General features: G+C 46.3%; 1 protein-coding gene across 1 annotated transcript in view; it reads left to right on the top strand.

The window, feature by feature from the left end:
• The first annotated feature begins 883 nt into the window (after positions 1-883).
• PLCXD3 (phosphatidylinositol specific phospholipase C X domain containing 3) overlaps positions 884-15,579 on the top strand; it is an 87,673-nt gene continuing 72,977 nt past the window's right edge. The window contains exon 1 of the mRNA XM_077281413.1: positions 884-1,132. Within this exon, the coding sequence (XP_077137528.1) occupies positions 1,030-1,132 (103 nt within the window). The 5' untranslated portion in view covers positions 884-1,029. The remainder of the gene's footprint in view (positions 1,133-15,579) is intronic.

Here is a 15,579-nt window from a genome sequence, read left to right as displayed (position 1 = left end):
AGTGTGATGATGCCTTCCACGGACCCGTTGACTGGCATGGCCAAGTGTGATGATGTATTCCACAGACCTGTTGACTTGCATGGCTGAGTGTGATGATGTCTTCCACGGCCCGTTGACTTGCATGGCTGAGTGAAATGATGTCTTCCACGGACCCGTTGAACTTGCAAGGCCAAGTGTGATGATGTTTTCCACAGACCCATTGACTTGCATGGCTGAGTGTGATGATGTTTTCCATGGACCCCTTGACTGCATGGCCGCGTGTGATGATGTCTCCCACGGACATGTTGACTTGCATGGCTGAGTGTGATGATGTCTTCCACGGACCCGTTCGTTTACTTGCATGGCCGCGTGTGATGATGTGTTCCATGGACCCGTTGACTTGCATGGCCGAGTGTGATGTCTTCCACGTACCCGTTAGTTGACTTGCATGGCCGCGTGTGATGATGTGTTCCATGGACCCGTTGACTTGCATGGCCATGTGTGAATCAAATATTGGAGGCAAGTTGTGCATGCTGCGATGTTTTCCTAGCATAGACTCGGTCCGAGGAAAAAAAATCGGACACGTGCCCTGGAATCACATTGGTCCGAATGCGATGTGATGTTTTGTTGGATCGCACTAAGACCGGAGATCTCATGGTCTCCACCAGCCCTAAGTCCAAGGGCTTTATCTTTAAAGAACCCTCCCATATGACATAAGGGGGTATAGTGAGAAAGTCAGTTTAGAAAGTCTTTACCATGTATCATGTGTCCAGAACAATGTAATCCCCCAGTACAGTGATATGTAGAATGTCCTGGTCTCACAACTCCCATCATCTCTCCCACCGCTGCACCTGGTCCTCTCCAGGGCTTCATTAACCCTTGTCAGCCTGCAGCACACAGAGGGGCCACACTGAGCAGGGGCTGCGGGGCTCTGTCTGGGGCTGTGTGGGTGTGGTGTGCCTGTGTGCGCACTCTCCAGAGCAGAAGACACAGGCACAGGCAGCAGGCAGGCAGCACACAGGCAGCAGGCAGGCAGCACTCAGCAGCACCATGGCTTCATCTCAAGGGAAGAGCGACCTGCAGTTTGCCGAATGGATGGCAAATCTGCCAGAGAGGATCCACAGGGTGCCACTCACAAGTTTAGCCATCCCAGGTAGGTGCAGCTCCCCCTGCCCACAACTTTACAGCCTGCAGCTCCTGCACCGCTCCCCATCCATGTGCACGGAGGGAGAGGCAGGTATATGGCATTTTCTGTGCATGTTCCAGCTCTGGCATCCATTGTACAGCACCTATAGATAAGGGACAAGTGGATGTGCACATATATATATATATATATATATATATATATATATATATATATATATATATATATATATATATATATATATATATTCTCTGTATGTGGTAGTGATCATGGGCAATGACATTTTTTTGGATGTCTTCTCACTTATTGAAGGACACAAGCTGCAATCAGTTCTGCATTGTGCGCCCAGACAATGTGACTTTAAGATAAGGGTCCCTTTAAGGCTGCTCTGTCCTCAAGTCAAGGTCTTTGCACCACTTGGGCGCTTGATGAATTGTCGGGAAGGGAAGGGTTTGCTGTAGGATTCCTCTTTCATGGTGACATTGGGTGATATTCTGTTGCAGTGTGTTTGTTGATACAATATTGTTTTGCAAAACTAGTTACATCCTATAGAAGAAATGAAACGCATGTGTGACCCATGGCATGCAGGTAGGGGGCCCCTGCATCCTCTTCTGGACCCCCCCCCAAAAAAAATCATTAATATTCTCCTCAAGTCTCCAATAAATTGAAGTTTCCTGCAGCTTCATGTTCGGCACAAAGCAAACAGGAGACAAGGAGATCAGGTCAAGCAACAGCCTGAAGGATAGATGTGAATCAATAGGGGTTTCGCACGGGGCATCGACTCCGCCAGGTGGGAGACGGGTGTAAAAATGGCACATAACGTAAAAAATGGAGCTTGGGATGCAGAGGACACCGCAAAAAGTCATCCTGAGATGGATCATTTATGGCTGCAGAATTAATTAGATGAGAATCTTTCACCTGGAGGTGAACGTCCCCGGCTGTGACCTTTCACCGGGCCCGGGGCGAAGCGAAGGCTAGCAGAGAGCACGTCCAGACTATGTGCCGGTGTCTGCACAGATAACTAGCCAGCGACTATTGATCGGCAAGTAATGGCTTTTTAATGTATGTTTTAACACATGCATTATAAATGGCGGAGAGGGCGGATTTACTCCTTTAATAGGTTTTATTATGTCGCTGTTACTGGGATTTTAGTCTCATAGGAAATCCTATAATTGCTCCATGATTGTATCGGTGTCTTCGCCTCCATTGCAGCCCATGAAGGAGTTTGCAGGGGGCACGTGGTCCATCGTGTGGGCTAATCAGGGTATGCGGAAAGTAAGAAAGTGACTATGGAAGAAGGCGCAGGGGTCAGGGCTTTGGTGACCTCCTTCATCAAGAAGGAAGAGCAGCTCTGGAGCACGAACAGCAGTCCTAACAAGGAGCGGTCATGCGCACGTCAGCTTCTATTTATTATGGAGAGACGCACTTTAAAGGGGATTTGTAATTTTTTTACAGTTAATATTATACTATTGGGGCCCCTAGATTTAGTCAAACGTGTGGTCTCGGGTCCTTTATTCCCACCCATATGGTACGTAGATGTACGCCGATTGTCCATTTAGACTTAGAGCAATGTATCAATTATCACACGATTCATATTTTTGGGGGCCGGAATCCCCCTTTAACTCACATTTAAAGAGATTCTCTGCTCAGTTTTATTAGAAGAGTCCACTGGCGGCAAGTGAAAGTGTTTAGTTTCCCTACAGTGCCTCCGCAGGAGAAATGATGCATTACAATTTTACCATTAAAATCAATGTAGTCCATGGACATGTCGGGTCCTCCAGAGAAATCTTGAAGGAGGGACCCCCCTGTTTTTTTTTTTTTAATATTAACGGTATGTAGCAATGTTTTTTTTTTTTTTTTTAATCCCGACAACCCCTTATAAGACAAATTCCTACCGCACAAGCGGCAGTGGCGCGGACCGATACTGACAGAGGGTATTATTGTGTGCGGATGTCCTGGCACGAGCTATGGAACTATAGGACATTGCCAGGGACAGCAAGAACCGGCACGACGCTGATGCTACAGCCGGGAGGGGGTGACGGAAGGCTACAGCGGAACATTACGGATTTTATTTCACACCTCCAGGGTGTCGCACGCCGTCTGCATCGTATCCACAGCATCTGTGCTGCGTAGAAAGACGCCACCATGTGCAAAATAAATGAAAAATCAGTCTGAAAATGGAGCAAGAAGTACAGTTGTGTCCGCGATTCGATCATGTTTTGTTCTGTGTCATATTATTATTATTTTGATGCTTTTGACATTTCCTTGGCGCCTGTTGTATATAATAAGGGAAGTATCGTGCAGCCCGCCGGGGAACAGAACATGCTCCTTGTATTTCATTCTCGTATTCAGGGAAGGATAATTGCTGTTTATTAAATATATGGTAATAAGCCTGATAAGCGCACAGCCCTGAAATTACCGCTAACAGCTGGAAGGTGCAGCTGCCGAGTTACTTATTTGTCGTAATGTTTTTAGCGCAGAATAAGATGCAGATTTGTTCCTGGCTCCGTCTTACATGAAATAAATGGAAACCTATTATTCCATGTGTCGCTGACAGCTGCACCGCTCCGCTATGTTACTTCTACATTTTTTTTTTTAATCGAGGAAACAAAATAAATAAATTGAGAAAAATGGAGAAATGTGTCCAGAAACATGTGAAATAGGTTGTCTGGGAATTTATTAGAACAGTTTGGACACCAAGGTGAGATCGTGGAGGCGGCGTAAAAATTGTGGAGACGGCGTAAAATGACTTCCGCCCACGGACGGGACAAGTTCATACGAGCGGATGAAGAATGGTTCGATTTTCATCCAGAAAAAAGATGATTTTTCATCCGTAATGTCATCCGTAATGGCGTCTATAATGGCGTCTGTAATGGCGTCTGTAATGTCATCCGTAATGTCATCTGTAATGTCATCCGTAATGGCGTCCGTAATGTCATCCATAATGTCGTCCGTAATGTCATCCGTAATGGCGTCTGTAATGTCGTCCTTAATGTCATCCGTAATGTCATCCGTAATGGCGTCTGTAATGTCGTCCTTAATGTCATCCGTAATGTCATCCGTAATGGCGTCTATAATGGCGTCTGTAATGGCGTCTGTAATGTCATCCGTAATGTCATCTGTAATGTCATCCGTAATGGCGTCTATAATGGCGTCTATAATGGCGTCTGTAATGTCATCCGTAATGGCGTCTATAATGGCGTCTGTAATGTCATCCGTAATGGCGTCTGTAATGGCGCCCGTAATGTCATCCGTAATGTCATCCGTAATGGCGTCTGTAATGTCGTCCTTAATGTCATCCGTAATGTCATATATGATGGCGTCTATAATGGCGTCCGTAATATCATCCATAATGTCATCCGTAATGGTGTCCGTAATGTCATCCGTAATGGCGTCTGTAATGTCATCCGTAATGTCATCCGTAATGTCATCCATAATGTCCGTAATGTCATCCGTAATGTCATCTGTAATGGCGCCCGTAATGGTGTCCATAATGGCGTCCGTAATCGCATCTGTAATGTCGTCCGTAATGTCATCTGTAATGGCATCCATAATGGTGTCCGTAATGGTGTCTGTAATGGCATCCGTAATGTCATCCGTAATGTCATCCGTAATGTCATCCGTAATGGTGTCCGTAATGGCGTCCGTAATGTCATCTGTAATGGCGTCTAATGGCGTCCGTAATGGTGTCTGTAATGGCGTCCGTAATGTCATCCGTAATGTCATCCGTAATGTCATCCATAATGTCATCCGTAATGTCATCCATAATGTCCGTAATGTCATCCGTAATGTCATCCATAATGTCATCCGTAATGTCCGTAATGTCATCCGTAATGTCATCCATAATGTCATCCGTAATGTCATCTGTAATGGCGCCCGTAATGGTGTCCATAATGGCGTCCGTAATCGCATCTGTAATGTCGTCCGTAATGTCATCTGTAATGGCATCCATAATGGTGTCCGTAATGGTGTCTGTAATGGCGTCCGTAATGTCATCCGTAATGTCATCCGTAATGTCATCCGTAATGTCATCCGTAATGTCATCCGTAATCGCATCTGTAATGTCGTCCGTAATGTCATCTGTAATGGCGTCTAATGGCGTCCGTAATGGTGTCTGTAATGGCGTCCGTAATGGCGTCCGTAATGTCATCCGTAATGTCATCCATAATGTCATCCGTAATGGCGTCCGTAATCGCATCTGTAATGTCGTCCGTAATGTCATCTGTAATGGCGTCTAATGGCGTCCGTAATGGTGTCTGTAATGGCGTCCGTAATGGCGTCCGTAATGTCATCCGTAATGTCATCCATAATGTCATCCGTAATGGCGTCCGTAATCGCATCTGTAATGTCGTCCGTAATGTCATCTGTAATGGCGTCCATAATGGTGTCTGTAATGGCGTCTAATGGCGTCCATAGTGGCATCCCTAATGGCGTTCGTAATGGCATCCATAATGAGGTCCATAATGGCGTCCGTAATGTCATCTGTAATGGTGTCCATATTGGCATCCATAGTTTCATCTGTAATGGTGTCTGTAATGTCGTCCATAGTGGCATCCGTAATTAGATACATAATGGTGTCCGTATGACATCTGTTTTTATACATCAGCGGTGAATAGGTTAATAATCTCTTTATATCCATATAAATCAGATGTGATCCGGTTGATCTGTTTGGAATCTGATTTCCGCTGTTTTCGCGCCCATCATACTCTGCAGCAGACGAGTCTCATGTGAGACGGTGGACAGACTGGAGCTTTCTGCGAGTTTTTTTTTTTTTCAATCAGTCCTTGTATTTAAAAAAATCATCTGCCGGCCATAGTGAGCGAGTTTTTTTTTTTTTCTCCATCATTCAAACACATGGTCGTGAGAATGAAGCCAGAAGAGGGAGAACACGTTTTGGGGATCAGATCTTCCTGCTTTTCGGAGAGTTGGCGCAGACGTCTGTGTCCGGTGTGCAAACTAATAAAGTTGCAAAGGTTTTGCACAACTTTGAGTCGTACGAACATTTTGTGACGGAATTCGGGCAAAAAATGTTTGATGAATTGAGGCCACAATGTAAGGAAGGTGAGACGACGGACGGGGGGATTTCACCATCTGGGACATTTATGGCGCATCCTCAAAAACTGGAATCCGGTATTATTGGTGAATACTGCAGTCTATACAGTTGTCTCAAGGAACAGATGTAAATCTGCAATCTAATGAATTGCTATAAGTCCCTGCTCCCTAAATATCCCCCCGCCCCCCATTAGGAGCAGCGGGGGCTTTTATCCGAGGCCTCGCCAGTGATGGATGTCGGATCCGCGCATGTTTTGCTTCTCTTTGCTGCGCTGTTACATTGTTGCGCAGCCATTGGATGAAAGGAATGAATGAGGCACAATATGTATCTCTTTCAATTAATATCACGCAGGATTCTTCTTACAAATGGAAATTGAAAATTGGCTTCCTGCCTGTATTTCTTGCTAATTTCGGAATTGATAACGGTAATGTTTAATGGATTGGCTTATAAGGATCCTGCCAGACAGAAACGCTTCCATTCACCACCTAATGAGCTTTTCTTATCCATTTGTGAAAAAAAAGAGAGAATTTCAATTAAAAAGTGAGAATATAATATTAATATTAACCGTGTGGGGACCACGGACTTGTATCACAGCTTCTACTAGGTTAGCACGGCTATAGGATCTGATCCTCGGAGAAAAAAAGCACCGAAGACGAGATGTGGAAGGGAAAAACCTGCCGACACTTTATTGGAATAAATACAATGTCACAGAGCATGCCCACAGCACTCCTATAGAAGTCACTGGGTGATATACGCAGCCTACCTCTCCCAATGCTCGCAGAGCATGCCCACAACACTCCTATAGAAGTCATTGGGTGATATACGCAGCCTACCTCTCCCAATGGTCGCAGAGCATGCCCACAACACTCCTATAGAAGTCACTGGGTGATATACGCAGCTTACCTCTCCCAATGGTCGCAGAGCATGCCCACAACACTCCTATAGAAGTCATTGGGTGATATACGCAGCCTACCTCTCCCAATGCTCGCAGAGCATGCCCACAACACTCCTATAGAAGTCACTGGGTGATATACGCAGCCTACCTCTCCCAATGGTCGCAGAGCATGCCCACAGCACTCCTATAGAAGTCACTGGGTGATATACGCAGCCTACCTCTCCCAATGGTCGCAGAGCATGCCCACAGCACTCCTATAGAAGTCACTGGGTGATATATGCAGTCTACCTCTCCCAATGGTCGCAGAGCATGCCCACAGCACTCCTATAGAAGTCACTGGGTGATATATGCAGCCTACCTCTCCCAATGGTCGCAGAGCATGCCCACAGCACTCCTATAGAAGTCACTGGGTGATGTAAGCAGCCTACCTCTCCCAATGGTCGCAGAGCATGCCCACAACACTCCTATAGAAGTCACTGGGTGATATACGCAGCCTACCTCTCCCAATGGTCGCAGAGCATGCCCACAACACTCCTATAGAAGTCACTGGGTGATATACGCAGCCTACCTCTCCCAATGGTCGCAGAGCATGCCCACAGCACTCCTATAGAAGTCACTGGGTGATATACGCAGCCTACCTCTCCCAATGGTCGCAGAGCATGCCCACAGCACTCCTATAGAAGTCACTGGGTGATATATGCAGTCTACCTCTCCCAATGGTCACAGAGCATGCCCACAGCACTCCTATAGAAGTCACTGGGTGATATATGCAGCCTACCTCTCCCAATGGTCGCAGAGCATGCCCACAGCACTCCTATAGAAGTCACTGGGTGATGTAAGCAGCCTACCTCTCCCAATGGTCGCAGAGCATGCCCACAGCACTCCTATAGAAGTCACTGGGTGATGTAAGCAGCCTACCTCTCCCAATGGTCGCAGAGCATGCCCACAACACTCCTATAGAAGTCATTGGGTGATATACGCAGCCTACCTCTCCCAATGGTCGCAGAGCATGCCCACAGCACTCCTATAGAAGTCACTGGGTGATATACGCAGCCTACCTCTCCCAATGGTCGCAGAGCATGCCCACAGCACTCCTATAGAAGTCACTGGGTGATATATGCAGTCTACCTCTCCCAATGGTCGCAGAGCATGCCCACAGCACTCCTATAGAAGTCACTGGGTGATATATGCAGCCTACCTCTCCCAATGGTCGCAGAGCATGCCCACAGCACTCCTATAGAAGTCACTGGGTGATGTAAGCAGCCTACCTCTCCCAATGGTCGCAGAGCATGCCCACAACACTCCTATAGAAGTCACTGGGTGATATACGCAGCCTACCTCTCCCAATGGTCGCAGAGCATGCCCACAACACTCCTATAGAAGTCACTGGGTGATAGGCACAGCCTACCTCTCCCAATGATCGCAGAGCATGCCCACAACACTCCTATAGAAGTCACTGGGTGAGATACGCAGCCTACCTCTCCCAATGATCGCAGAGCATGCCCACAACACTCCTGTAGAAGTCACTGGGTGAGATATGCAGCCTACCTCCCAATGGTCACAGAGCATGCCCACAACACTCCTGTAGAAGTCACTGGGTGAGATATGCAGCCTACCTCCCAATGGTCACAGAGCATGCCCACAACACTCCTATAGAAGTCACTGGATTATATACGCAGCCTACCTCTCCCAATGGTCACAGAGCATGCCCACAGCACTCCTATAGAAGTCACTGGGTGATATACGCAGCCTACCTCTCCCAATGGTCACAGAGCATGCCCACAACACTCCTATAGAAGTCACTGGGTGATATACGCAGCCTACCTCTCCCACTGGTTGCAGAGCATGCCCACAGCACTCCTATAGAAGTCACTGGGTGATATATGCAGCCTACCTCTCCCACTGGTTGCAGAGCATGCCCACAGCACTCCTATAGAAGTCACTGGGTGATATACATAGCCTACCTCTCCCAATGGTCACAGAGCATGCCCACAACACTCCTATAGAAGTCACTGGGTGATGTAAGCAGCCTACCTCTCCCACTGGTTGCTGAGCATGCCCACAGCACTTCTATAAAAGTCACTGGGTGATATACGCAGCCTACATCTCTCACTGGTTGCAGAGCATGCCCACAGCACTCCTATAGAAGTCACTGGGTGATATACATAGCCTACTTCTCCCAATGGTCACAGAGCATGCCCACAACACTCCTATAGAAGTCACTGGGTGATGTAAGCAGCCTACCTCCCCCACTGGTTGCAGAGCATGCCCACAGCACTCCTATAGAAGTCACTGGGTGATACACGCAGCCTACCTCTCTCACTGGTTGTAGAGCATGCCCACAGCACTCCTATAGAAGTCACTGGGTGATATACATAGCCTACCTCTCCCAGTGGTCACAGAGCATGCCCACAACACTCCTCTAGAAGTCACTAGGGGATATACGCGGCCTACCTCCCAATGGTCACAGAGTATGCCCACAACATTCCTATAGAAGTCACTGGGTGATATACGCAGCCTACCTCTTCCACTGGTTGCAGAGCATGCCCACAACACTTTCTTATAGAAGTCAATAGGAGATGTACACAGTGTATATCTCCCACTTGTCACAGAGCATGCCCACAACACTCTTGTAGAAATCACTGGGGGATATGCACAGCTTACTTCTCTCACTGGTCACAGAGCATGTCCACAACAATCTCCTGTAGAAGATAATAGGTCGTACACAGCCTAGCCCTCACACTGGTTACAGAGCATGCCCACAATACTGTCCTATAGAAGCCAATAGCCGATGTATACAGCCAACCTCTCCCAATGGTCACAGGGCATGGCTATAACACTCTCCCATAAACGTTGATAGGTGATGGACACCTTCTTACTCTTTCCTGCACAAATCACAGAGCATGCCCACAACATTCTCCCATAGAAGCTAATAGGTGGTGGACACAGCTTACCTCCAACCCATCCCAAGAGCGGTCACACAACTGCCCACAACACTGTCATATAGTCAATAGGTTCATCTCAATTCCCTGCCCGGGCCACAGAGCATGCCCACAACCCTGTCGCCAGCCTACTGCTCTAAAGGAAACTATGAATGCTGGAAACAGCAGCTCAGGAAAGATGGCTGCCCCATAATCATGTACAGAGAATAGAATAAAAATCTAGTAATGCACTAAATTAGGATTCTGTATCTGGCTCTAAACAGTAAATTATCTAAGTGGCTCATTGCCTTTAAGGACAAAGCTTCTAAAAGGAAATGACAGTGACACAGTCTGGGCAGGAATCCCTCTCCTGCCTACAGACATCCTGATACTGCCGAGTAGTCACTGCTGTGTCATACTGACCACGAGTAACTACCAGGGGGCAGCACATGAGGGGCAGCGCCGCCCAGAGACCACAGTGACCACACTGAGCTCACAACTGAGCACCATCTAGAGAGGCAGTAATCCTGCACATGGATCTCTGCTGAGGTGTGGATGCAATTGTATCCAGTGTAGACAATGCTCTGTGAGCTAAAAAGCCAGGACTCCGGATTGATACAGTGTAACAAACTTCCTTCCCTCTCACAGCAGCCACCAAGGAAGAGAACCTGCTGCGGCTGCATCCCCCTCCTCTCCCATCCCTCTCACAGCAGCCACCGATGAAGAGAACCTGCTGCAGCTCCATCCCCCTCCTCTCCCATCCCTCTCACAGCAGCCACCGAGGAAGAGAACCTGCTGCAGCTACATCCCCCTCCTCTCCCATCCCTCTCACAGCATCCACCGAGGAAGAGAACCTGCTGCGGCTGCATCCCCCTCCTCTCTCATCCCTCTCACAGCAGCCACCAAGGGAGAGAACCTGCTGCAGCTGCATCCCCCTCCTCTCACAGCAGCCACCGAGGAAGAGAACCTGCTGCAGCTGCATCCCCCTCCTCTCACCGCAGCCACCGAGAACGATAACCTGCTGCAGCTCCATCCCCCTCCTCTCCCATCCCTCTAACAGCAGTCACTGAGGAAGAAAACCTGCTGCAGCTCCATCTCTCTCCTCTCCGATCCCTCTCACAGCAGCCACTGAGGAAGAGAACCTGCTGCAGCCGCATCCCCCTCCTCTCCGATCCCTCTCACAGCAGCCACTGAGGAAGAGAACCTGCTGCAGTTGCCTCCCCCTCCTCTCCCATCCCTCTCACAGCAGCCACTGAAGAAGAGAACCTCCTGCAGCTGCATCCCCCTCCTCTCCCATCCCTCTCACAGCAGCCACTGAGGAAGAGAACCTGCTGCAGCTGCATCCCCCTCCTCTCCCATCCCTCTCACAGCAACCACAGAGGAAGAGAACCTGCAGCAGCTCCATCTCCCTCCTCTCCGATCCCTCTCACAGCAGCCACTGAGAAAGAGAGCCTGCTGCAGCCGTATCCCCCTCCTCTCCGATCCCTCTCACAGCAGCCACTGAGGAAGAGAACCTGCTGCAGTTGCCTCCGCCTCCTCTCCCATCACTCTCACAGCAGCCACTGAGGAAGAGAACCTCCTGCAGCTGCATCCCCCTCCTCTCCCATCCCTCTCACAGCAACCACTGAGGAAGAGAACCTCCTGCAGCCGCATCCCCCTCCTCTCCGATCCCTCTCACAGCAGCCACTAAGGAAGAGAACCTGCTGCAGCTGTCTCCCCCTCCTTTCCCATCCCTCTCACAGCAGCCTGAGGAAGAGAACCTGCCGCAGCTGCATCCCCCTCCTCTCCCATCCCTCTCACAGCAACGACTGAGAAAGAGAACCTGCTGCAGCTGCATACCCCTCCTCTCCCATCCCTCTCACAGCAACCACTGAGAAAGAGAACCTGCTGCAGCTGCATCTCCCTCCTCTCCCTTCTCCATTTCTTATATTTGCCAAACTTCTATGGATGGATTTTTTTAATGGCTGAAGATATTTGTGGTCACCCAGCGTCACTCATATATTTGCCTTTATAATAGACACACAATTCACTCATTTGTATGTATAAATTATACCGCCAGAGGCCGTCTCCGATACGTTGCACAGTTGGATGGATCTTGTCTTTGTCATACAGTTTATTACCATTTTCTTCCATCTAAAGGAGGAGAGGAAATTGCAGATCTAAATTTTTCCACTAGATATCGGTCACAGTGGCACATTTGGGGAGGGATTTGCTATCGGTCCAGAGATCGCATCTCCTCTGAATTGAAAGTCTATAATGTTCCTGACTTCTACATATGCCTATTATTTGGTGACGATGTGGCAGTACTTATGATTATTCTATGAAGACAATTAACTGGGTATTATATATCCCTTTCGTTCGGGGCAGGATATGGGAGCATTAATGAGTATTTTATAAAGCCTAACAATGAAGTACTGCATAGTCCTTTTATTTGAGTACAACATGGCTGTATTTATGAGAATTGTACAACGGCTACATATTAGATAGTATATTGCTTTTTATTTGGGCACTATGTGGTGGTATTTATTAGTATTGTATAAAAACTGTCAATTAGGTAGTATATTTCCCTATTATTTGAGCATGATATGGCAGTTTTTGTGAGTGTTTTATGAAGACTACAAATTAGATAATATATTGCTTTTTTATTTGGGCACTATGTGGTGGTATTTATTATTATTGTATGAAGATAATCAATTAAGGGTACGTTCACACAGGACTTTTTTGCTGCTTTTTTTTGCTGCTTTTTTTTATGCTAATTTAGGTGCGTTTTTTTGGTGCGTTTTTGGTGCGTTTTTTGGGTATGTTCACACAGGACTTTTTTGCTGCAGATTTTTGCTGCAGATTTTTGCTGCTTTTTTTTATGCCAATTTTCAGCTGCTAGGACACCTCATAATGGCTCTTTACACCTTACTACCAGGAACTCCCTCACAATAGATCACAATCAGGACACCTCACAATGGCTCTTCACACCTCACAATGGCTCACAATGGCTCTTCACACCTCACTACCAGGAACTCCCTCACAATAGATCACAATCAGGACACCTCACAATGGCTCTTCACACCTGACAATGGCTCACAATGGCTCTTCACACCTCACTACCAGGAACTCCCTCACAATAGATCACAATCAGGACACCTCACAATGGCTCTTCACACCTCACAATGGCTCACAATGGCTCTTCACACCTCACTACCAGGAACTCCCTCACAATAGATCACAATCAGGACACCTCACAATGGCTCTTCACACCTCACAATGGCTCACAATGGCTCTTCACACCTCACTAACCACACCCCTAAGCTCTTGGCTGTGAGATCCCTTCCTGCTGGCCATGATTTTCTGCACAAAAAAAGCAGCAAATAATGCTACATGCGTTTTTTCAGCGTTTTTGCAGCGTTTTTTTCATCACCCATTCAAGTCAATGGGTGAAAAAACGCTGCAAAAACGCTGCAAAAACGCTGAAAGAAGTGACATGCCCTATGTCCAAAAAAAGCAGCAAAGCAGAAAAAACTGATCAAACAAAAAACCAACGTGTGTGCATGAGATTTCTGAAATCTCATAGGCTTTACTGGTACTGTAAAAAGCAGCTGAAAATTAGCATAAAAAAAAGCAGCAAAAAAAAGCAGCAAAAAAGTCCTGTGTGAACGTACCCTAAGTGTTATATAACCCTATTAACTGGATATGATGTCAGTATTTTTTTAATATTGAAGACTATGAATTAGGTACCGCAGGGCCCTATTATTTGGGTCATGGTATGTCAGTGTTAGTATAGTATGAAGGCTATCAATTGTGGAACTGTATGGTCCTATTATTTAGACATGATATGGTAACATTTCTTGGGGTAACGGATGGAGGCTGTCAGTTTTGTACTGTATTGCCCTATTTTTGGGCACGATATGTTACTATTAGTATTTCATGTAGGCTACAAATTTTGTATCCTGTTATTTGGCTGTAATTTGGAGTGTTTTATGAAGGCTGTCACTCCAATACTGTATAGCCCTAAAATTTTGGCACAATATGGCAGTACGTTTAAACTCTGTTTTAACGATATAAGTTAGCTGCTGTATGGACCTATTTTGGCACAAAATGGAAGTATTATAGAGGGATCATTTGGTGGCTGTTTCTTTCATTTGATCACTATATGGCAGCATTATTTCAACACGTCCATGATTCTAAAGAACTTATGTTTGCAAAGTAATGTTTTTCCCCCATGTGCCTCTGTAGACTTTGACACCCACCTTGGCTTCATGACAACTCTTTTTAATAGTAGGTAATTATTAGGATTTTCCTATACTGTTACAATTAAAACAATGGGTAAAATTCATTATTACATTTGTGGCTTTTTTAGTTGTTTAGCTGTTTTTTGCCTGTTTTTGATTTACATTTTATTCTTCCTTTATTTTTCAGCTTTTTTTAAGTTTATTTTAAGAGTTTGACTTATTTTTTTATCACCATTATGTGCAGGGTTTATGATTTCCTGATGTTTTCTTTTTAAAAAGTAGCAAAACTTTGGTGTAAATGTAGTCTGTTGGAGTGATTTTATGTACATTTGCATCATTTGGGGGGAATTTGTGACTTTTTTTATTTCTTCGTTCGTGTGTTACTTTTACAATTTCCATTATTTTATTTTTTTGGAGCGGAGAATATAAAATTACAGCTCCGGACTTGATGGAGCACGGTCGTTCCCGCGTCTTTACTCTACAGTTATCCATTTGTGTTCATATGTTGGACGCATTGTAATCTATATTTATTACCGCGCGCAGCTAAAGCCTCCGCCATCTGAAGCTGTCATTGCCGTTAATTCTTTTTCATGTCTCTATAAAGCTGCGGTGGAGAGAAGGGACGATGGGAGTTAAATCCACTCCTCCTCTCATATTCAGAATTATGCATTTCCTACCAAGAACAAAGGATCAAGGCGAGAGGCTTTTTGTTATAGTGCAGTATTTTGCTACTCAACACACACAGAGATCCCGGGAAAGAATGCAAATATATTATAAGTTTCGGGTTGCCATAGCAACAGTCAGACTTCAAATAGGGTTTACAAATGATTGGTAAAGCGGTATTTAAGAAAACGCTGAATTTTATCTGCTAGTTAAGAAGCCCCGATGTTGGTCCTTATCGCCTATCGCCAATTTTCATATTTTTTCCGCACTATAAAAAAAGTGTCCATACCTAAAGAAGTACTTGGCTTATTGTGAAAATGTCACCAAGAAGTTTTCACTTTAATGATGCAAAGTGCCTCTTCAAATAGGAAGAGGACTAGATCTAGCTAAATCAGATCTCTTACTTTGCACTGATGAGGGGCAAAACCCCGAAGCAACGTGTCGGCAAATTGAAATTATGATTTGGCTTTTATCCTAAGTCGTATTTGACGTCTCTTTAAAGGGTTGATAGTGACTTGTAGGATCGCTGCTTCCAACAGGTGGCGCTATAGAGTTCTCTTCCTCTCTGAAGAGGCAACATGCATATTTAACTTTCCAGAGGAGCATTGCATGGCAAATAAGCCTCCTTTGGGTCGCCTGGCCAGGGCCGTGGGGTACTCGGTACCGGGTCCTGCGGTTCACAGGGGGATGTCACGGTGGCT

Source organism: Ranitomeya variabilis, chromosome 1 (assembly GCF_051348905.1).
Source record: "Ranitomeya variabilis isolate aRanVar5 chromosome 1, aRanVar5.hap1, whole genome shotgun sequence".
NCBI classification, from domain to species: Eukaryota; Metazoa; Chordata; class Amphibia; order Anura; family Dendrobatidae; genus Ranitomeya; species Ranitomeya variabilis.
This window is presented reverse-complemented; position numbering and strand designations above follow the sequence as displayed.